The sequence below is a fragment of the Sipha flava genome, unplaced genomic scaffold (genome assembly GCF_003268045.1).
Source record: "Sipha flava isolate LNK unplaced genomic scaffold, YSA_version1 264_pilon_pilon, whole genome shotgun sequence".
NCBI lineage: Eukaryota > Metazoa > Arthropoda > Insecta > Hemiptera > Aphididae > Sipha > Sipha flava.
In genome coordinates this window covers 402,012-426,635 of record NW_020272926.1, presented here as the reverse complement: position 1 = coordinate 426,635, position 24,624 = coordinate 402,012, and the positions used below count along the sequence as shown (strand labels likewise).

The 24,624-nt window shown below is 31.4% G+C and overlaps 1 protein-coding gene across 2 annotated transcripts; it reads left to right on the top strand.

Annotated features, from left to right (window-relative positions):
• Nucleotides 1-1,599: 1,599 nt before the first annotated feature.
• LOC112685072 lies at nt 1,600-24,083 on the top strand. 2 transcript variants are annotated; one of them, XM_025556845.1, is made up of 3 exons: nt 1,600-1,871; nt 15,711-15,769; nt 22,802-24,083. In XM_025556845.1, the coding sequence occupies exons 1-3, from the start codon at nt 1,806-1,808 to the stop codon at nt 23,442-23,444; spliced, it is 768 nt and encodes a 255-aa protein (XP_025412630.1). In that variant the 5' UTR covers nt 1,600-1,805; the 3' UTR covers nt 23,445-24,083. The 2 variants fall into 2 exon arrangements, with proteins under 2 accessions (XP_025412630.1, XP_025412629.1); XM_025556844.1 differs by lacking the exon at nt 1,600-1,871 and adding an exon at nt 11,712-12,026.
• The last annotated feature ends 541 nt before the right edge of the window (nt 24,084-24,624 follow it).

Below are 24,624 nucleotides of genomic sequence, written 5' to 3'. Positions count from 1 at the left end.
GAATATTATTGACAGTAACTACTGTATAAAGAGAACCAGATGTAATAACGCGTTTGATTGTACATAGGTGTGACATTCTGAACCCGAATAGTTCTATAAACGAGATTATTTTATAATATACTCGATCGTTCATTCGTTTTATTTGTCCGAAAACAATAAATAAAAACTAGTCACTTCAAAAATAACTTGTTTCGGAATCGAGTTTTTAGCGAACGTTACATCTGAAATGATTTTGATGGACGCAAAGTGACGTTACGCCGAATGATAATAAGGGTTTCATGCTTGCTATACTAACGAGAAGGTAATCATTAAAGGATCGAGCATTTTATAAGAATTTATAAATATGTTTCTCGCATTTTCGGTGGTACAATAATATGTTGCAAAAACATATTTTAATTTGTAAAATAAAGAATATTGAAAATACATAAACATCCGACATTTAAAATAAAAATTTTCTCCCGCGCATAATATCCATAAACTTTGAAGTTTACAAACATTATCATTACAAAAAAAAAAAAAAACTATTGGGTACGCATGATATTTGTACGCGATCAATTAACCTTGTGATTGGATGGAACTGACTGCCGTTGACTATAATTATTACACGGTGATGTCGTGTAAAAGAGTTGTGTACGATTTTTATCATATTACGGAACTCGTTCGATCGACGTGCAACGGTTCCAATCTGCTATTATTATTATTATCATCATGGCGTTCGCGGTTGACGACTAACCGTTCAGTAATTTTCATCTGACTCGACGTGAATATTAATACCGCAGTGCCTATGCGCGACGACGGAGGAAAATTAAATTTGTTAATAAGAGTTCACATCATATTTGGGCTCGGACTAGAAAACCATAAAATCACGGCCGTTAGGCACGTTTTAGGTGGTGAGTAATGCGACCTGTGCGTAAAAAGAAAAACAACACGAGAACGTTGAGAAAAGGAGGAAAGCGTTTGCGTTCAAAGCAGTGAACGGATATTTGAAAAAAAAAAAATAAAAATAAAAACAACAGAACCAAAGAAACGTTCGTTTGCGTCACATAATGCAACACGCATACTATTGCGTGCACATTTACAGGGTGATTTTTTTTCGGAGCGAGAGTAGTGAACTGTTGGTGCTATTTCCGCTCGTTTAGACTTTCGAATGTCCGCTTATAAACATTGATGTGATTGCACAACATTTCAGAAAAGTGCTGAATCACCGTTACGGCCGTTTGTTACCGGTAAGTTTAGTCGTCCACGCAAAGCTGTCTCCGCATTAGGATAAGTTAATTTTAAAATTCGCGAGTATCGGGCAAACTCGTGTATTTGTCGGTTAGTTAATTTCGATTTCGCGCGTAGATAATTTATACGGTTCAGTCGAACGTGTCGTTACGAGAGAAAACGGTAAAAAATATAACATTTTCAGGGTTATGATTGTACACGAGTCGTAGGAAAATGATATTTTCAAGAACGGTCGGCGAAGGAAACGACAGTTCGACGTTGAAAAACAATAAATTATATCACCCTGTACGCGTAGTATAACATTTTAATGAGTGTTTTATCGCGCGCATTTGTTATCATTGTTGTTTGTTCGTTGCGCGCAGGGGCACCTCTCGGTTGTTAAGTCGACGTGCGCGGGAAATGACGATGGCCGTTCGGCAGCTGTAGTGAAATCGAAACGTACACCCGCATAATATCCGATCGTTTATCCTGGACGTGAACCCCTACACCTGTACTACTATCGTCCTGTAAGCGACCGGTGTCGTAGACGCATCCGGTCATCTAAATTAATAACAGCGCCACCACTCGCTAATTGGACGATGGCGAAGACGTCCTGGGACCTAATCCGGAGGTTCATCATTTTCACTGGTGTTTTATTACCACCGGTAAGTCATGGTCAGAGTGTACAGTGTTACACGGTTGTCGTTATTATTATAATTAATGCGGCAAGGGGAGAAACTTTGTCGCAGTAGGTACCTTACCGAAGCTGCTGCTGACGGCCAACCCAATGTCCGTAAGTCGTATAACAATTATATAGTTATACATATATATATATATATATATGTGTGTGTGTGTGTGTGTGTGTTTATAGTGCGGGTTGGTAGACTTCTTTTCGCAAGAAAAAGTCATTATTCTAAAATGTTACGAAACCGTGATGACCAAGGGCCGCACTGGTGTTAACAACCTTTTTTTTTCTTTTGGCGTCCCTCTACCCCCTGCCACTGATTAAATTTGGTCCAAGTCGGTTTTCGCTACTCAATAAGTTAAGGGGAAAAAAAAATCAATTGGCTTCATTATAATTTAACTAAATGTATTTTTTTGAATAACGTGTCCCGAATAAAAGTATTCATTAACATATCATAACTATGAAAAAAAATATCGATGATGAGGGTATTCTAAAGAGCTGCAGGTTGTTTGCTTATCCTCATGTATAGTGTATAATCGCCAGATTATGACTGAATTAAAATGAACAGTTAATAAGGGCCGCTATGGTCAATTAGTATACGCTTTTGGTTGAAATTGAATACGATGGACTATTTTTCCATTTTCTGTGGACGCTTATGCCCGCAATTTAATTAGCAACGATGTTGATTTGATATTAAGACGATTAAAAGTTGATTGCTGCTAAAACCGACTTATTAGTGGTGTATATTTTTGAGCTTTGCAATTTTTTATTTCTTACGATTGTATATATATGTATACCTAAAACAACAATTTTAGCGTTTGGACGTTAAAAAAAAAAAAAATCGGTCCATTCGGAAAAATTACCAATTTTATTTTAAAATATTTATCTAGATTATGTATGCGATAATGATTGACCGAATATTTTTTTTATCCTCGAAAAATTTGCGATTCGTTCGGGTTTCGGAAAACGTGTGCATCCATTATATGCGGTGATAAAGAAGAGAAGACAGCTGGGAACTATTGTCGATTTCATCCCCCGGTTGCGGGATCGAAAAGTATTATTTTATTTTTCCAAAAGTCACTACTACTTAGTTAAATCGAAAAAATAACCGAAAAAAGTTCATAGCAATATGATTACGATCTTTGTAGTTTCGGACGGTTTGCGCTCCGCTGCAGTATAATATTATAATAGGTATACTTAACGCGGTCCGTATGTTTATTATGTTTTTTACGTTGCTGGTGGTGACGCATACGCTATGTGAAGCAACGATCGCAGTTACTGTCCAATTAAAATCTCATTCGATTATTCGGAGGTCGGAAAAAGTTTTCAACAAAATTTAAATTCGAAAAGTTGAATAAAGTTTTCATCGGAAATAGGATTGATCGTATAAACGTCAAAACACTATCTTGCTCAGCAGTAGTAATCTAGTAGGGCAAATCGACGAATAGGATTTACGACATGACAAAAGAGATTTTTACGGTTAGAGAAAAAAACGCATTTAATTATACGATGGTATACTATCACTTTTGTGCGATTTTCGTCCTTTTACAAAATACATTCTAACGAATATAGTGTCACGTTATTGTTTCGATATTGATATTAGATTCATGGCTGTATTTGTTAATTAAATTATATGTTTATAATGATTTGAACATTTTCTCAGTCATACGATTATTATATTCATCTTACAATAATATGGTCAGTTTTAAAAATGCGATATTGTTCATATTATGCATACAATAATATTTAATACGAAAATAGGTTGCAATTAAATTAGTCTTGTCTCACGAACCCGAAAACCCTCCCGTCAAATTTTGTTGCATAACACCTCATTCGTCATAATGATTGGAAGTATATCCGTTTGATTAATTCGAACAGTAAATTAAAACTGACTTTTAGAGTGTGTGATGAGTTCCGACGTGGTGATTGACCGTCTTAGAAACTCGTCATTCCTATCGCGGCCCATCCTTTTATTTTTATTTCTCGCGAAATGATTAATAGTTATATTTAACAGGATATTTATCATAATATATCTATCATATTTTTTTCGGCATAGATCGTTCTTATTTGTAGTAATCACTGTATATAGTGTTCAATCTAGTTACCATTATTTTATCATCAATGACAAATTTATCTTTTTGAAATGTAATTATTGTGAAGTGCCGAGTGACATGTCGAGGTGACAACTTCCGTTATTACACTACTATTTTTATTAATTTGGTTTAAACAAAGTATGAAAATCGCTCTGCATGTACTTAAATACGTACCTGATCATCTAAGTCAGTCTTTATAACCGAATGTAAACATAAGACCCGTCGGTTTGATAACTGCGCAAATAATTGTATGTATATTATAAATACTTTATCGTGCCAACGGGCTACGAGAGTAAGCTACGGTGATATATACAAATAGTAGAGAAGAATGTATTTAATTCGCAAATGCGTATGTACGTCGTGTTGTAAACAATTCGTTAAGAATGAAAATAGTTATTAGTAATGTCGGGACGAAAGTGAACAGGCAAACGATTTTAACAATTTGGTCCATATTATTTATTTACATCAACCTAGGTAGATACTGTTTACAAAGATTTATCAGTCTTGGTTCGGTAGTGGGTTTTTTACATTTAGTTGATGATAGTCAAAAAAAAAAAAAAAACCGTTTATCCGGAACACGCGCGTGGTAATTGAAATGATCGCCAAGACGCGTACAATGTCGAAATCGTACGGCCGTTTCGTTAGGGCTGCGTTCCTCGTCTTTTACATCGAATCCCGATCGTTTGGTCCGCAATGAACGTCGCCGCAACTGCAGGATTTAAGTCGTCGCCTTCCCGCGAGCGCTAATCCTTTTTGCTGTTTTCCTCATCAATTTTTCACGCCGTTCGGTGCCGCTTATCTGCGGCTGACGAACGGTTCACGGCGGATGGTGCGCGCTTGCTTTGCTTCTCCCGGGCCGCGTAAAAAACCAATTGACTAACACGTGTCGTATATTTTGCAATAATGAATCGATAGACAATGGCGTATCGCGTCATGTATGTGGCATGTGAAATCGTAGTCGGTCGGTAAAACCGCGGATTCAGGGTTTTCTTGTACACAAAAAATTTATTTCGTCGATTCGTTTGCGTTATACTCTCACACATGTTGTAAATATATTGTGTATTTCGATTTATGTCGTGCGATCAGTTAATGCGCTACAAACGACGGTACGGCATTTCGAAAAATACTTTGTATAACTTTATCTCTTGTCGAATTCGAAAATTCCTCATCTAATTGTCATCACGTGTACGGATGCGAATCGATGATAAAATATTTTTTCCTTGTTTTATTAAACGATTCTTAAACAAAGTATAAATCAAATGCACGGAACATGCAACACATATACGTGTTGCAACCTTAAGGATAATAGATATTATTTTTTTATGATAAAATAATGTGTAAAAATAGATTCAACATGGATTTGCTGCGTACGTGGTTTTGTTTAACCGAAATAAGGAATGTATCCCGAAGAGAATAAATATTATACAATCAAGTGATGGCAGAATATTAATCAACTCCCGATAGGTACGAAGACCGTCAAACTACCAAATGGAAAAGCAGAAGTTTGTAAGAATTATTTGAGCATCGGCAATCGGTATGAACCATGCCAATCAATCTCATATATACTCTTTTTCGAATGATAATCGAGGGAAATCAACAGGGCATGGTAATAAATGAAACCCTTCAGCACTCTAATAATGTATAAACAGGCCAGTGATCACATAACAATCAAAATAAAAGCCATCCGTGAAATAGATATATTGCGAAATCAATACGCTACTCGACTTACGACGACTATATGATACACCGAGATAATACAAAAAAATTAAAAAATTAAAATTTATGAGAAAAATATATGGCCAAAACTATAGTCTCAAATAAATCGTTAAAAATCAAATGACAGATGATGCTTAAACCATTCACTCAGTAATTATTCTACTTCTGTAATCACTAATTAGTCTTCATTTTTGGCCTACTTACCATAAGCCCTGTGTTTTGTACTTTTATCTTATATCCAATGTGTCATAGCTGTTAAGTATAATTAACGGTAGCACGAATGTGTTTCAGTATTTCCATATATTTCCGAGCGTTTAAAACACCATATAGCTATCGAATGTCATCGACCTAGTCGATACGCATTATGTTATAAAAATATTAATAATTATATACATTGTAATAGATTAATTTTCGTGCCAAAAAAATGTGACTGCTTAAGTCTCATTGTTTTTTTATTGTTAATTATTGGTACATTGGATTGAGTTCAATAATATTTAATTTTAAATTCGTATTTAACAATTTCGGATTTTAAGTTTAATGTTTTAACATAATAATAAATTTAATGTACAAATATATGTTGTGAGACTCGAGTTAGTTGTGATATAATGTAACAAACGTGAAAATCGAATTTTGAGGTTTATTTATGAGTTAGGAGCTTTTACTGTATTTCAATTGATTGTTATAAAATGTCTGAATAAATACCAGTTTTTGCAGAAAAGTATGAAAAGTATCTATTGTAAAGGTATTAAAATTGAAATAGTTGTAAAATTTATATCCATTGCAATATTACAATAATTTATATATTTATGTACAATATATTATATAATTTATATTTATAAGTTATAATCATATAGCTATATAATTTTATAATTTATATATTTTTCCTATTTCCATGTAGTTAAAAAAAATTAAGACTCACAATTGTTTCCTTTATATGGGTTCGCAGATTTTCTGTAGTATTTTTAAATAAAATTTATTTCTTGTTATTTATTATAGGAAATTCTATAATATATAGGCATATAATATAATAAGTATAAGTGATTATTGAAACTGAAATAAATATATTAAATATTGTTATCATTCTATAATCTAAAATATCAATTATCAGTTGCAATATATAACATTGTTATTTTAATGATGCAGTACTCGAACTCATAATAAATACCATTTTTTTATATTGCATTGAATTTCAGTTTACATTGACTTTGATAGAAGGTTTATAAATGAAAATGTAATTACCTAACTGTTTCGTTATACGAGTTGTCTCAAAAAGTTAGTTAAATTGTTTTAATTTTAATGCTGTTGACGTATGAGTAATTGGGATAGACTATGTCTGGGTTCCTTGTTCACTTCCAAATTTTGTTAAATAAAAACATTTTCAACCACAAGCATTCTAAATTTAATCAATGTTTTCCAAATGTAATTTTGAAATTTACGAATCCTTCTCGTTTGCGTTCAAGCAGCTGTCGGATCGAAAAGGGCGCTTATATGATTTAATCTGACAGTCCACCCCCTTTCATCCCTTTCCTTTGTATCGGGCCAAAGGCCAACAAAAAGGTGCTCGCCAGAACGAGACGGCATAAAGAGACGAGGAATAAAAATGAAAAAAAGCTGGCGTTTCCAATTTTGTTTGCTGCTTTGAATAATTCATAAGCGGTTTATTTTATTTTTTTTATTTTTTTTTGTAATCAATTGTTACCGGTTTGCATGTTAATGAAATTCAAGTAATTCTATTTTTTTTTATGTTTCTGGTGTCATTCTGTAGAAATTTGCCAATAAATTACGACTAGGAGCTCGATGAATCCGCGGTCAGATGCACCCGGACGTCCGGTTCCTCATATAAGTTATTGCCCTGTCAGGGATTTCACGAACTGAGCAGGGAAGAGAGCTTTAGTTTAAATTTTTACATTTATCTAATTTTCATGAGAGGTAACTACAATTTTGAATGCGTTTCGAAACCATGCGTATATTTCCTGATATCGGACCAAAGGATTTTTAATAATATTATATTTATTATATTGATAAATAATTGTTATGTAGTATTGGAACTTTTGATTTATTTCAAAAACAAATATTTAGGTCAATTCATTGGATGTGATCTTTATAAAGGTATCAAATACCAATACTTTACTGTCGAGCAAAGATATAACAGTTACAAACAACTGCGATGTATATACATATAGAGTCACATAACGTACCAAATAATCATGATTTATATTATGCAATATTTGCAAGACTTATATTGTTAATGTCGGAATGAAAAATTTCGTGTTTTTTCATTTTATTTATGTTTCAAATATCGTATTGAATACATATTACTGTATCGGTAGTCAACAGAAATAATGTATCGTATATTTCAAAGAGTTATTGTTATTATTGACAATGATCATAAATTAATTAATACATACACATTTCAAAAGAAAAAATGTGCAGTGAATTCCATCAACTGTATCCAAAAAAGTACTGTCGCTCGTTCCATTTCTATTGAATTTTTGAATTGATTTATTCATGCATGGTTGTTGACGGAAACTCTTGAGTTCAAAATATTCACACATTTAACTCCATATATTTTAAGAACATCAATATTGTATCCTACATCACGAAGATAACAAAAGTACACTTACACACGTATACGAAGGCTCGCACACCGCGTGCGGAAGAGGACATTGTAATTCGTTTAAATTTGGACAGACATTTAAGGCTTTGTCTACACACACACACTCACACACTCAAATTCAGTATGTGGTTAATGGTATGCGTTCTAGTGCAGTAAAACTCTCTTCCAAAGCCCTAAATAAATTGAGTCAGTAATCGATATTTTTTAACCATTATTTTTGATGAAAATATATACCGTAGGTTAAATGTAATAATATAATACAAATGAGTATTGTAGGCAGAAGTTGATTTTAATGGTTATTCAATTCCTCAAATTTTAATAATTTTTATTTTACTATTAATTAAAAAAAAATATTGTATCTAACATTTAATTTTTTCGCTAAAACATACTCAATAAATCACGTTATCTATATAATAAAATTATATATACATGTTTATAATTTTTATCTGATTTATTAATTTACTACTATAGAAAAATTGTATTTTCAAAACGTCATGTTAAACCAAATTTTCTTATTTTTCGAAGTCATCAATTAAACTATTATTATGCGTTTTAAAATTTTATATATTCGTTCTTTCTGTTCGGATCGTGGAATATTTATAATTCTACTGTTCAAGAAAAATGAATAATTGATAAACGAAAATATTAGGGAGAAGGTTATAGGATCAACGAAAAGGAATTATTAGATATTGTATTATTAAATTGTAATTAAACTTATAATAAATTAATATCACTGAACTGCTTATGTTTATTTAAAAATGTTGGTATAATATTGTTACGATGCGATAATTTAGTTTCTTAATAATACCTAAGAGAACAGAGGTACGTTTCCCTGGCACCATAATGTTGAAAAATCCATAATTTTTTGCGTCATTCATTGTACCATAATTTATACCAATTAGTACCACTAATTTCAGAATTTGTAACGAATTTCCCACGGAAAAATCGATTTCTTTCTACGGGTGCTAGGGAAACGTTTCCCTGGCACCCAAAATCACACCTATTGAATTATTCCACATTTTTTTGCACTTTTAATTGTACCATAATTTTTACCAATTTGTACCACTCATTTCAGAATTGTTATCCCATAACTCATAAGCTACATTTCTAAATTTTTAAAAATAAAATACTGGAACATAATAAAAACACGAAAAAAAATAAAAGGAGGGAACGTTGGGAACTTTTTCAGTTTATACTTAAGGGCAACCACTATGAGTTGCAAGGGGTTGTGAGAAGCAAATGGAATTAGAAGTCAGAATGACGAACTTATTAGATAGTAGATATTATAACTAATTTAATGATATCTGTTTACGCTCTAATACATTATCAATGATTAATAATTGATATCAAAGTATGTGGCATAAATAAATATATTTAACCTTACCTAATCCAACCTGATTAAATCGGTTAATAAATATTTAAAATTTTTACTACCATCAAAAACTGGTCATTGGTAATTGTTTTATTATATTGATATAATAGCTCCCACATAATTTTAGAGGAAATCGGATAAATAATTTTCAAATACTTGTTCCCAGTTTTGTGAGGGCAATAGATGACAATAAATTCTTCCCATAGCATGTCTTAGTTCAACAAAGGATAACACATTTAATGTTTATTTGACTTAAAATTTAATATAATAAAGGTTCACCTTCTACCTTATTGATAATAACAATAACTAAAGTACAAATAAAAATTCTCAATAGTTAAATAAAATACTAATAAAGATAGGTGGTATAAAAAAATTGTACAACACCGTGTACCTTGGTGATAATAATTATAAAAAAACTCAATCTAAAAATTAAATATTATTAAATAATATATAATTTTTCTATTTTTTTTTTTTTAAATTATTTCTAAATCAGTATAGAACACCATTAAAATATAACAAACGTTTAAAATATTTTTTAAGTTTTTTGAAACATTTTGAGGGGAGGGGGGGCTGTAGACCACTAGGCACCCTCCTATATACGACATTGGTAATAATAATAAACATTATAGACATTGTATAATATTAAGATTATGAGATTCCCCAGTCTCGCTTATTGGTATATTTTTCTAGGAAATAAACTGGAATAAAAATAAACAAGCAACTTGCATGCTATCTAAATTTACTTTTGGCTAATAAAAACTATTTAAACTTATTTTAATCTATTAATGTATATTATTATTATTATATTGATTCAGATAATCGACTTAGTACATCTCTCCGTAACATTTTACACGGATAAATTATTCTTTGATTAATAATTATAAGACCGTACCCATTGTGAGACGTGTAAATAATGTTAATCAACACGATTGGAATTTTTTAAATATGCAATAAACGTCGTCGGGGGCTAAATGTTAACACGTTGTATAAGTCTATGTTTTTATTTTAAACAGCCGATGTTCATTTAATTTATATAAAAATCAGTTTTCTACAAATAATGTTATTTCAAATCTTTTAACGAACATTTCAATAAAAGAAAATCCTTGATTGATAAATGTTCACAAGTTCAATCAAACATATAATTAATAACTTAACAAAATATGTGTCAATTTTAGCGTGCAATAGTATTGTTGGTTATATTTATTGCACTGTACCATGTTATATATTTCATAACAGGTAATATTATTTGCGGGTTTTCAACCTACAAAATATTATTTACGTTCATATAAATCCTGATTTTGTTGTTCTACGAGTGCGAAATTTGGATGTTAATACGATTTTATTCAATTGGTAAAAAAAGAAACACAATCACATAATACGATATAATAAAGTATAATATCTTATGTAACTTTCCCTGGAAAACGTATCCCTGACACCCGTATAGAGAAATCGATTTTTCCGTGGGAAATTCGTTGGTACAAATTCTCAAATTAGTGGTATAAATTGGTACACATTATGGTACAATTAATGGTGCAAAAAAATTATGAATTTTTCAACATTGTGGTGCCAGGGAAATGTACCTAGAGAACAGTTAGATAATAATTGGTCCCGGAGCGATATTTTAAAATCCGTCCCTGAGTGTAGATTTTTTTGTTACAGCTTGTCGCATATCATACCACTGAATCATATGACATTAATTTTAAAGATTCATGTCACTAATTTTGAACTTCCTTTAAAAATCGTTACAAATTAGTTGCTACTATGGTAGTTCAAATTGTAAATATTTAATTTGAGGTGTCATGTCAAACCCCGGACTTAATGTTTATTCATTGCAATTGTACGTCACGATAGTGTTATGATAGCGTAAAAATTAGTAGAAAAAAAAAAAAAATAACGTTAATACATAAATAAAGAAAACAGCATCTCGCGTGCCTGAGAGGCGTCTACGGCGGAAAAGAAAAGGTGGGAGACGACCACAACGATGTGTGTATCGTAAGTTATCAAATCACACGGCCGCCGCACTGTTGGTTCGGTTGGTTGTCGGTAAATGTTGTGGTCATCGTTTGATTTTTACCTCAGTTATTTCTGTGGTTGTTTCTATTGGAAATCCATATTTTTGATTGATAAATTTATACGCATATATAGTTATCGTTTCTCAAGAAAACAATATTATTACTTACCCTCTGACCAACGGCCGCGGTGTAGTGTCGGAGTGGTGACGACGGGTCGATTACTTCTCCCCTTGAAATGGGCAGCGGTCTGTGCAGAAGGAAGGATGGCGGGGCATCGAGGGTTGACGGATTGTACAGGAAGATCATTTTCAATTACCCCAAACAGGTAAAACCAAATTTTTTTGACTTCGCAGTTCATTCCGCAGCGTTTATCAAGTCGATATAATTTTTTGAAATAGCATTAACGAAAAATAAAATAGTGACTGATAAAATAAATGAATAACAATATAAAAAATATCGTTTAAATTAAATTTTTAAGATTCTAGATGATGAATCAAAATCTTAAAAATTATAAATTTTTAAAATCCATACAATATTATATTTAATAAAACGCTTTAAATGTTGCTATAAATTATCATGAAATTAATATTATCAGTTGCAAGTAACACTTAGATTTAAAATATTATACTTATTTTTATAAATCGATTTACCTAACTTAAAGTTTTATTTTGTATTCATCATTATATTTTTTCCTTATCTTGTTTACAGATTAATTATCAGTCATCAAAGTCTATTATCTTATATTTATTTAAAAAATGTTCCATAATAAAATTGTAGCTACAACTCGTTTGCGCACATTTACCTTTTTTACAACTCATTTGCGCAAAAATACACAACTCGATTGCGCACATATATTTTGGCTACCTGTGACGAAAATCCCTAGTGTCGGAACTCGTTTGCTTATTATCATTGATTATTATACTACTCATGATTATGAGAGTTGGTTACTTTTATTATTTTGTTTGAGTTATTAACAATAACACTCGCAGGACATTTTTTCTTAGTGCATCTAAAATTTAAACATCCACTCATTAAAACACGGTATTCATTAAATTTATAATTATCAATATTAAAACATTGTTTTCCTCATCAAGATTCAAAAGTATTAGAAATTTCTATGTCATATTAAAGTTTATGTCGTCAACATACTAGTCGTCACTATACCATCCATTATCTATAGTCCATACCTACTGAAACTTTACGGGTCATATGTGTGAATTTGTCGTTGTGCGCAAACGAGTTATTTATTTTCTGGTAAACAACTGATTTTGTCGTGTGCAAACGAGTTGTCAATTTTCAGGTAAAAAATTTTGATTATGCGCAAACGAGTTGCAGCGTAAAATTGTTGATCATTTTAATGTTGAATGATTTCTAAACACAATAGGTACGCTCGACAAAGTTCGATTATCTATTGGACCATAATACTAATTATATGAATAACAGTTTTGATTTATTATTTGAACATTAGGGTTGTTTTTTTTTTTTTTGACTTTTTGTAAGTATAAAAATTGTGTGTTGTATTAACTATAATTATAATAAATGATGAAAAGAATGAATAAGCCATAAATGCAATTACGTAAAGCATATAAATTAAAATTATAAATATATATATATATCTTACATATGTCTACATATAAGATTGATATGAGTTATAAGGAAATATAAAATCTTAGGTTAAATATTCTTTATATTTATTTATTGTACATAAAAACGCATAAATTATTTTAATAAAAAAAAACAATTTGTTTATAAATTTACGAATAACTACTGGACATAGATTATTCATTTATTACTTTTAAACAAATATGGAGGTTTATTGCTTAAAGTTTTAAAAGTTTACATTTCTATTAGGTACATATGAATTTAAAAATGTTACATTTGTTTAATGAATAAAGATTAGGGCTCGAAAGAAAAACTCTAGGTGTCTACTTATAAATTATACTGAAATTGGTTTGGTTAAAAATACTGAAATTCTATTGCATTATTTTGTGTACTTAAACTACAATATAATTGAGTAATAAACACATTATAACTGTTAAACTACTTTTATGTATATTTCTTTTATTTATTTTACATCTCAAAGTTATAATAAGATTTATTTTATACATCTTTCTACCACATAAAAGACATTTTACTACAACGATATAATATTTATTACGGATGTAAATGTATAAGTTTAAATAGCTTTAAAAATTTAAGAATAATCATTAGTTGATTACAACAATATTTTTCATATTTAAAATTGGTTTGCAATTATTATAGCGTAGAGAAACCTAAAATAATTATTTTAGTAAAAGATTCTATAAAAATGAATGGTAAATATTAATAAAATTTCAATAAAAATATAATAAAATGTTATCAATATTAATTGCTTTGAAACTATGTGAAACAGTTAACACATTTAAAAACTGATGACTATAATTTTGTTATTCTTTTTTCTTTTGAAAATAAAATATTTAGTTAATATAATAACGTAATTTATTAAGAATAGCAAATGCCATTAATTTAAATTTGGAATTTGTACATTGTTCTAGAAATGTTGAAACCTATTGATGGATTATAATTGATAAATGTTCATATTTGTACCATATATTTTATCCTTCCCTTTATATTACTGTAGAATAATAAAATTCATGAAATTGTATAAATATATTATAATTATTTTAATTATAATTTTATAAATATTTTTTATAAAATATTAATAATTTTAACTTTTATATTATATTCAAGCAATAAAATATATAACTCTTATAAAATTTAAGTATATTGCATAAGATAAGTGATAGCTGATGCCCAGTATTCAATAATTATCCGAAAAGTGTAAATGCGTTATACCTACGAATACATAATATAAACTTCAATGATTAATATTATAATAATTATACAACGACAAACTATTATTGGACATGTAGAAGTCGTAATTAATTTTTATATTATAATGCACTGCAGGAGTTAACATGGATCTAATAGATTTTCGACTGTTGTAGCATTTTTACTTAATAATTACTATCAAAATTGTATTTAGTAAAAAAAAAGAAAAAGAATATGATAAAAGAATATATTAAAAAGTGATACTATTATATTACATGTTCATTCTATACACTTTAAATTATTTAAATTTGTTACGCTCGTATGAAATTTGACAAGAACACAAAAAAATTAGTGTTACCGATTTTTGGAGTGGTGAATAGTTTATGAAGGAACCTTGAAGTTTGTAGATGCTTGTATGAGAACTTCCAAAAAAAAAGAAACGCCTTCGATGCGTGCGAGTGTGTGTAGGTGTGTGTGTATGTATGCGTATGTGTAGGTACATACATGTGCGCGCGCTTGAAATGTGCTTTTTATGAAATGTGCCTTTTCGAAAACCTCTCGGTGGGATTGTTTAATTAATAGCACATCTGCCAAAAATTAACTCGTCTCCCGCTTAGATCACCGCAGAGTGACGAATAGTCCAAGGTCAAGTGATATTAATATATATGCACTCGTATTGGAATTCGTATATATTATACCATCATGACATAATACATTACGAATGTCCCATGGTAATGCTGTGCTGTCGAAATCACAGCACTAACCTACTATTTAATCATACACGCATATTATGTACATTAAACATATGTAACTGTGTCGTTTTACACATCGTTATGATGACTTATTGTCTTCGACACGTCGAACATTTCGGTACATGTACCACAACTATAATGCATTAATATTGTGACACGTGCATTACGTCGCAGTCTGAAAGGTTCCTGTAAAAATTGTGTTTATGCGACTGGATGGTATGGTTTACGCTGACCGAACGATGAAATATTACAAATATGGCGTTATTTTTATAAAATAAAGTTATTGTAATAAATTTACTTTGCATAAAAAGTATAATATTAATGTTCAATAGTAATTTAGTTTTGTCTTGATATTGTTCTATCACGTTATGTAGTCCAATTATTATTTATTATCTTATATTTTATATTTTTACTTTTATTACAACTGTTGTGTGTATAATTTTCAGTGGATGCGATGTTCGAACAAACGTCCGAAGAGTGATAAGAAAAACAAAAAACCTAATAAGTAAGTGAGAAATGTCAACAAAAATTATGTTCCTGAATATGATTTTGATAAAAACGCAGTAACGCATAATTTTCTCAGGTATTATTTAATATTTGGTGCCAATATAATTACACTTATTGTTTATACATTCCAGTCGCGATTCGAATTGTATTTTATTCTCCTAGAAAAATCTTCCCATATAAAATTAGTTAGATATCTCGAATAATATACATCCCGAAGTGCATTTTTACCCCCCCCCTCAATTTCGAGTTATCACGACTCGACTGTTTTAACAGATATTTGACAGAAAAAGTTTAAATAATTACATATACATTTTGAATAGCGGATTAAAGCAGTAAAATATCAAGCTAAAATCATACAATACAAATATTTAATAAAAATGAAAAAATTAAAGATAAATATCAACTCAATTAAGTTAAACTATGTAAACATAAAAGTGTTATTTTTACGATTAAAATATGAAAATAATACTAACGTAATTTATTCTAAAAAAGTAAATAATAAGAATCCAGAGAACATAGAATTAATTATCCTTTTGAATTTATAAGTAATAATTAATCGTATGGTTAAACATGATTATAATGCACGAAAAAATAATACATAGAAATTACTAATTAATAATTATCTACGTATAATTAGGTCTTCTATTTTAAACTTAATGAAATACTGAGTATAAATTATAATGTGAATATTTAGTTTGCTAATTATTTTTCAAACTTACCGGGAAAGGCTAAGTTCTTACCGTGGCTATATTTAAACTAGTTAAGTTAATAAGACACAAAGTGTAGTAAATAAAAAAATCTTGAAAAATTAACCTTTTAACTTATTTATAAACGCCTATCGTTTTTTATAAATATTTTATAGAAGGCAAATAGCAAGAAAAAAAAAACAATGAAAAATGGTTTTTTCTGTTAAGTTCTCACCATCAAATTATTATTATATATTTGTTTCAAAATAAGCTTATGGTTTAAAATGGGTGTATATAAAGTTTCAATAATGTTGAAAAATGACTAAAACTACTATTTTGTGAGTGCAGTGTGAGTGCCACTGAGAAAACCACTGTATATGTAATATATGCAAACTAAATATATACCTACATTTTTTTATTATACATAATACATAATTTACATAATAAACCTTGTATGCAATTATACAAACAAATCAAATCAAACAAATCAATGGTTTTACTTATTTTTTTTTAAATTTATTACAAAAGATTAACGCTATAGGTTGAAAACCTTGAGTTAATTTTGGTAATTGTTCATGTCCAATTTATTCTTCTGAAAACCTTAATGAGGTGAAATTTGAATAATTTGAAATTATATATACTATGAAACAATTACACTAGTTTATTATAAGAAATATATCTAATAGAATACTTCGATAATAATATTATATTTAAGATTCACCTTTCTGAAGTTTTCTGCATATACTATAAAAATTAGGTAGGTAAAATATAATTTATATTCTAAAGAATATCATACTACAATTTTTTTTTATTCCCTATGGCATTTTTGATGAAAACATGTATAAACTTTTAAACATGCCAACTAACTAATAAATATTTGCTACATACATAGAGCTATGGCTTATATCCGTTTCTAGAGGCGCACTTCTAGGCTGCATAGTCATTCTTATACCTTACTGTTGCCTTTGTAGAGCCCTCCTTTTTCTTCCTCATATTTTGTTAGTAATTAAATCTGGATGATATAATTGATGGTTTGAACTTGTCCACATTTATAGAGTGGAGTGTATGGTCTATCCAACATTCCCCGTACTGCAATTAATCTTTAACGATAAATATGTACCTAGATATTGTTGCTCAATACCTATATAAGCGAGTAAATGAATATACAGAATAAATATAAACACTTAGATATACTAAGTATAAACGTGAAACGCAAATAGTATGGAGCGATTGATATTAAATAAATAAATATAAATATATTATAAATTCATATTTTCGTAAAATAATAATGCATTAATAATTCTTTGAAAATAAAATAATATGACAATTTATTGTCTGAAAAAGTAAAATGTTCATAATATTTGGTAATAATAATATAAAAGTCATATTTTTAGTTTTGCCGTTACAAAAATTAAACTTGTACAAGATTTACCGGTAATTATAAAATATTAAGTGTACTACATAATATTAAAATAAATTAATGTTTTGTCAGATGTGATTTGTTCAATAATAAAATATAACTATCAACATTTGATATTCATGCATAAAGAGTAAAAAGATCATTATTTAAGTAAAACACAAAATATTTATAAAACGGTGTAGAACAAATTAAAAATCCTTTGAAGATTTTATTTTTCAAGAGCAATTAATTTGTTTTATTAAGTTAATATTCAAATAATAAAATGTTCATTATGAACACTTAAGTTGCGTGGTGTATAATTTATTGTTTTATTATCGTTACTAAAAGAAACTTAAATAAATCTATAAATGTGAATAAATGAGAACAGTAATAAGTGACTTAAGGCAAAATATAATTCGCATATTGCTATAATAATATATTGTAATTGATGTGTAGGAGGCCGTAAAGCAAAAAAAAATTAACATTTTACGATCAAATTTCTTGAGCCGATATCGTGATAGGTACGGATGATTTATAAAATTGCGCAAAAATAGATGAATTTTTTAAATAGAATTTTAAATGTATTAACAGTCAGATAATTGAATTAAGCGCGCACGCTATCACCAAGAAATAATTTCTAAAAACACCAAAAACAATAACTAACACGAATTTATTCGAAAACGAGTTCGCTTAAAAATATCATCGGAATTATAAATCCGGTATACCGTCCTCAATGGCTTATCCAGTTGGGAGATGAAGGGTTTAAACTCTCCTCTTAGCCTATTTTACTTGTACAATTTTCCAAGTACTAGCTATATCATTACATTCCCCTCCTGACTAATTCCGACTACGCGGTGTCGAGTGTGAACGGTTTTATATGTTTCCATTGTGATTGTGAACGGGATTTGAATAATACATTATTTTGTACAAGTAAACAGTCAAATAGCGAACGGTTTATCAACGGGTGAAATCACCGTGTGGACACGACTAGACCGTAAGAATTACAATAATATACTCGAATAAAATTTACTTTGGCATGAATCACATTTCAACAGGGTATAACGGTAAGTCGGTTCGTAGAACTTGAGACGAACGCAAAACACGACGAAATTAAAATACGATTCATAAAACAACGCGCGACCACGTTGAATCATAACAATAATAATGTGCAGTGTATACCTATACCGTGTAGTTAATAAACTCGCAAACGTTTTCGCGAAACTTCCGTCCAGGCGTTTTATTATGGAGACGGCGATCGTTTCGAAAACTTTACGCAGTCGTACACTTCAGTGGCCGTTTATTAGGCAATTAAAAAAATATATAATAAACGTAAATCCACAAGAGACCTTGAATAATATACGCGCGTATATTCTTCACGGCGTAGACTGTAACAGAAATAACAATAATAATAATATTATACGTAATAATAACAATAATAAATATATCCTCGTTTATTTTCCGAGAGCTGCTGTCGCGTTTGATTGCAAATGGTTCTTGGTATAACCAGCGGTCTTTATCTACAGCGCATTTGTTTCAATACATTCGTGTCTGCAGTAGACCAATACAATATAATCCTGACGCGACGTATTAAACAACTTTGCCGCTTAACGTGGACATTCCGTATCATCAATCGAAACGAAAACAGGTGTATACACCGAGTTTTGGCGGCGAACAAGGACGATGGTTCGATAGTTTTGAAGCATTCATATCTTAACAGAGAAGCAACTTTTAGAACGATTCAATTAACTGTATAAAACGATGGGCGGTTTTGCGATGTACAGTATTATATTTCAACCGCGACAGAATAATTTCCGTTAACGATACGGCAGTATGAAAATTGTGCGCGTAATACGAAACATAATAACGGGTAGTGAAATAATTTAAACCATCAAAAGTAATACATGGTAATACGCGTTTGAATCAAATCAATAGTTATTGTAAACTATCGTAACTCGAACAACATTGATGTCATGTTAAAAATGTTGCTACAACGTCTCGTGATCGCGATAGCTTGAAGTAACATTTTTTTATGCAACCAGTCATTTTGAGCGATGAACATTTTTTGTCTTCTTCAGATGTGCTCAATAATAACTATTTCAAATTTTTTGGTTAAATGAACAACTAAAAATGTGCACGTTATGATATATGGTAGGATTTGAAATCAATATTATGTCGAATTTTCTCAAATAACTGTGTAAAACTGTTAGTTGTGTAGTTATGGAAAACTATGTAAAAATTATCTAAATGTAAAATTATACACATAGAATCGTCAAATAAAATCAATAATAGGCTGAACAGTTTTTTAATATAATTGATTTATAAATTAATTTTTTAATGTTGAGGATAAACCTACCTACATTTTTGTAGATCCTGACATGAATACGGTATTTTAATATCGCGGTAGAGTGTTAACATTGACCTTAACACATTATAATACATAATACATTTATGTAGATGATCATTTCACTTGTATAAAAAACAATAAACTATGCTTAATGAATATTTATTTTGTACACTATACTCTTAGTATATTTAATTATATTGATAGAATTAGACTAGTCTTAATATTGTTATTAATATCTAAGCACAAGTATATATTGTACGAAGCCACCTTACCCACCTAATAATTATATCTACTGAAATATTGTTTGTAAAATAGTATATTTCATTACACGCAATACTCACTAATTAGTTTTCAACTTAATCCCCCCCCCCTTTTAGCGATATAAATATAATATCAAAAATGTAACAATGTATTCTATTCGTATAAAAATAAAATCACACGCCAATTATAATGAATTAGCTTTAAAGTGAAAGGGCAATTACCTATAATAATCTTATGGTGCTGAAAAATAAAAAAAATAACGTGTGTGAATAAAAGTAAAAAGCGTTCTCAGATTAAATTTTCAATATTAAAATTTTACCGTCCTACTACCCGTGTGTATAAAACTTTTTCATAAATATGCCTCTGTACTGGAATTACGCCATACTTGTTCAATAAATGAAATTATATAGAAAAAAAAAAACCATGCTAATATAAAATATAAAACTAAAGAAACTCGGTAAAAAATTTGGATTAAATAAAAACGATGATCAACGATTGTAGTCTATCGATTGGTATTAATTTAGTATCCGCAGATACGAGACGAGTACTGTTACTCAAATTACAATATTCAAGGCTATAATGAGGGTATTATTTACTGTTAAAAACTAATTACAATTAAAACATATAATATTTCGCGGTGTATAAAAACATAAAATATAAGAAAAATTAAATATAAATATAAAAAAAATTCTTTAGGTTATGCCTATGTAGAATAAATCCAATATACGAGTATTCCATTCGCATTAGCTTCAAATATCATTCACAAAGTTTATATTCGTGAAAAATCTCATAATTTGCATAGCGCGTAGTATATTATCCGGGTATAGCTGCTTGCCGAGACTTTTAATGTTTTGTCGCCTACTCTTGTTTGGTACATCGTCCTTATACCATGACACGTAATCAAATGACAAGAATATTAAAACAATATGACCCATGATTTTGTATATTTTTAGTCGTCCACCAATTTTGGTCACGTTGTCTGGCCATCATTTCGACCTATCTTCGGCATGCTACTGACCCGTGATATATTATTCAGCAAGAACACTTGCTTATGGTTCTTGGCATTGTCCCATTCGACTCCCGATATTTTTCACAAGATTTCCAAATAGTTGCCGCTTTTCCGAAGTTTTTACATTCCCAATCGGGCTTCCGATAGTGTATCGATTCCACCGGTTCCTTGTAATAAAAACTATCCATGGACTCCACCGGCAATTCAAGTCACTAGCTAATTTTCAAGTGATCAAAATAACGGAGAACGAATAGACGAAATATTTTTGTGCATCTTTAAAAAAGGCTGCAACCAAATTGGGTAACGAATTTAAAATAGGTACTACACTAGTTGGGTCCTGGATTTTTATAAGTACTACACTTGTTCCTGAATATTTTTTGGTAAGCACTATATTATACTAACATTTTCTAACATTTTCCTTCTCATTTTGACAAACTTAAGACTGTCTATAATCTATTTAGACCACAGGCGTGGTTAAAAATGTTTTTTATTGTTTTTTTTTTTAGTTTCTTTTCCATTAATTTTTATTTACATTATATGATTTCAACATTTTTAGTACTTTTACCAACACAATTCGAATAATTTATATTTTAATGGTAAACAAACTAAAAAACAAAAAAAAAAAACTTTAAAAACATTTTTAACCATACTTGTGATCTAAATAGATCGTAGACAGTCCTAAGTCTGTTAAAATGGGAAGGAAAATGTTAGTATAATTTAGTATTTACCAACAAATATTTAGGAACTAGTGTAATACCTGAAATAATTCAGGACTCAACTAGTGTATTACTTAAAATAAATTTTAGTACCTAAAATCCGGGACCCAACTCGGATGCTCCGTCAAAAAATGGTTGTCGGGGATCACTCGCTGCGCTCAGAGGTGCTCAGAGGTACCGGCCTCATACCTAATGTCATATACCCACGCAGCGCAGGAATTCGGTAAGGGAAGTCTCCCATAGCCATAGACCGGAACAACAAAAATGTTCTATCTTTATTTATCACTACGGAACATGTTTTTGTTAAAAAAATGTTGTTTTCAAAAATTATGACTAAACTACATATTATGTCGATGAACGTCCGATGTTAAAAAATAAAAAAAAGGATCCACGGGGGGGGGGGACATCCCCAACCATCCTGCCTGCGCACGCCACCGTGCACATGTACCGTTGCGGAAGTAATAGCCATTCGAATTGTAGACGCTAACGCTAGACAAGAAACGTTTTTGAAAACGCTATCCGTCAAAACCAATTGAATGAAGTGGGAACGAACTCGTGTTGGCTCGTTCGTGGATTTCTCACTGTAATCGTTTCTCGTTCGCGTTGTTGTTTCAGGAATAAGAGGAAGAAGCCGATCATCAGCGCACCGTTTCCGGCGGATCCGGACCGGTTGGAAGGTGACAAGTGGCGGTACGTGATATTAACGCGGCTAGACACGGAATCGCCGCCCGAGCGGCCGCCCCGGACCAAACGGCATCGGCTGCAGGCGTCCGCGACCGTCGGCCGCCGGAGCTCGGCACAACGCAGGCGCCGGTCGTCGTGCGGTCGCGGTAGCGGCAGACGGCCACCGCGGCTCGGGCGACGGGCGGCTGGGCACTGTGGGCGCCAACAGGAGCAGCCGCTCTCCGCGGACCAGCTGACGGATCTGGTGCTGAGGGTGTACCGTCACGGACGCGACCGCGGAACGGCGGAATGGCAGCGGAACGGGGCAGCCGTACCGGAAGCGAGGGACGAGGTGGACTCGGGGGGACCGCGCGATCGACTAGCAGAATCAGGGACGGCGGAATGCGAGAGAGTGTTACCGGTGATGGCGGTCGAAAGGCCCACGTCACCATGGGCCTGGTGGCTGTGTCCTGCTACTGAGGGCTGCAAAGGTCCGTTCGATCGTCCGATCGTTTGTCATCGTTACCGGCAAAACGGTTTCTTCGGCTCCGTCGGCCGCGCTAGAGCAATGGCCGACGGTCTGTTGTCGCTGTGATCACGCGGTAACGACGTAGGCGTAGTACACCTATACGTTTATCTATATATATATCATTATACATACAGTGGAGTACACCGAAATCCGAATAGTGGTAACAGGCCCAAACCGCAGGTATACCTACCACCCGTCGAACGGTTGACCACATTTTAATATGACGGTGCAACGCTCCCGTCGACCACGGCAGAGTTAAGGGACATAATTGACGTTTTATCGAGGATTCAGGTCTGGAATTTCGGTGGTGCAGGGACGCTACAATGCCCCTAAAACCCTTCGTAACTGCGTTCCTATCCATGGGTTAAGGTTTTAAGGTGCTGATTGTCCGTCTCGTATCAAACGTTGAAACGCTTTGGTATACTTCGAAATAAAGAGTAGAACAGCCGATTTCAATTGTCTACATTTAAGAGTTATAGAATTTACCTTCTTGGACGTCCATTGGTCCTCTGAATAAATGGTTGGTAGCTGCTAACTCTTCTGTGTGCTTCTGCATAAGTGTAGCATTAATAATCGCTGCAAACGAATTACGTCCCAAGATTCCTTTTTCATATGAATTGCGTCCCGATAATATTTAACAACTATATTAATTGCATCCGTTATAAATACATTACTTTCCTTCCCATTTAATACAGACTTAGGACTGTCGATAGTAACATTAAATATTTTATTGCTAAAGGTAGGTTAAAAATATTGTTTTTTTTCGTTTCGTAATTATGTACATCAAAAATATTGTTTTCGTCGTTGAATATAAAAATGAAATAATAAGTAAAATTAATTTAAAAAAAATATAAGTTATATATATGTTATTATAATATTATTTATAGCTTGATTGATATTATATACTCCCGGTAACCGTTGGTATACACCGCGGGTCGCGCTCGACCGTCATATGACTATTAATACTTTACTCGACTACGGTGAAGATTCACGTTCACGTGTGAAAAACGCGCAAGTGTATGGGCCGGTTTTATCGTGATCCATCCTCGGGGCATGAGGTCTAATTATTTTCAGTGCGTTTCGTTACACAAGATTATATTGATGTTATATGTTTTGTGTGTAGAAGATTTAACCGATTTCTAAAAAAAAGGAAAAAAAAAATCAATGCAACGAATCGTCATATTTTGGAAATACTGAAACCATATATTATGTATCTCAAAAGTGATGAGATGTAACGAATTGTGTG

Bases quoted from the DNA above. Each gene is read 5' to 3' on its own strand.
- LOC112685072 (XM_025556844.1), top strand. From the start codon at position 11,937: ATGGGCAGCGGTCTGTGCAGAAGGAAGGATGGCGGGGCATCGAGGGTT. The intron at 12,027-15,710 runs GTAAAACCAAAT...TATAATTTTCAG, and splicing joins TTTTCAATTACCCCAAACAG to TGGATGCGATGTTCGAACAA. The intron at 15,770-22,801 runs GTAAGTGAGAAA...TTGTTGTTTCAG, and splicing joins AAAAACAAAAAACCTAATAA to GAATAAGAGGAAGAAGCCGA.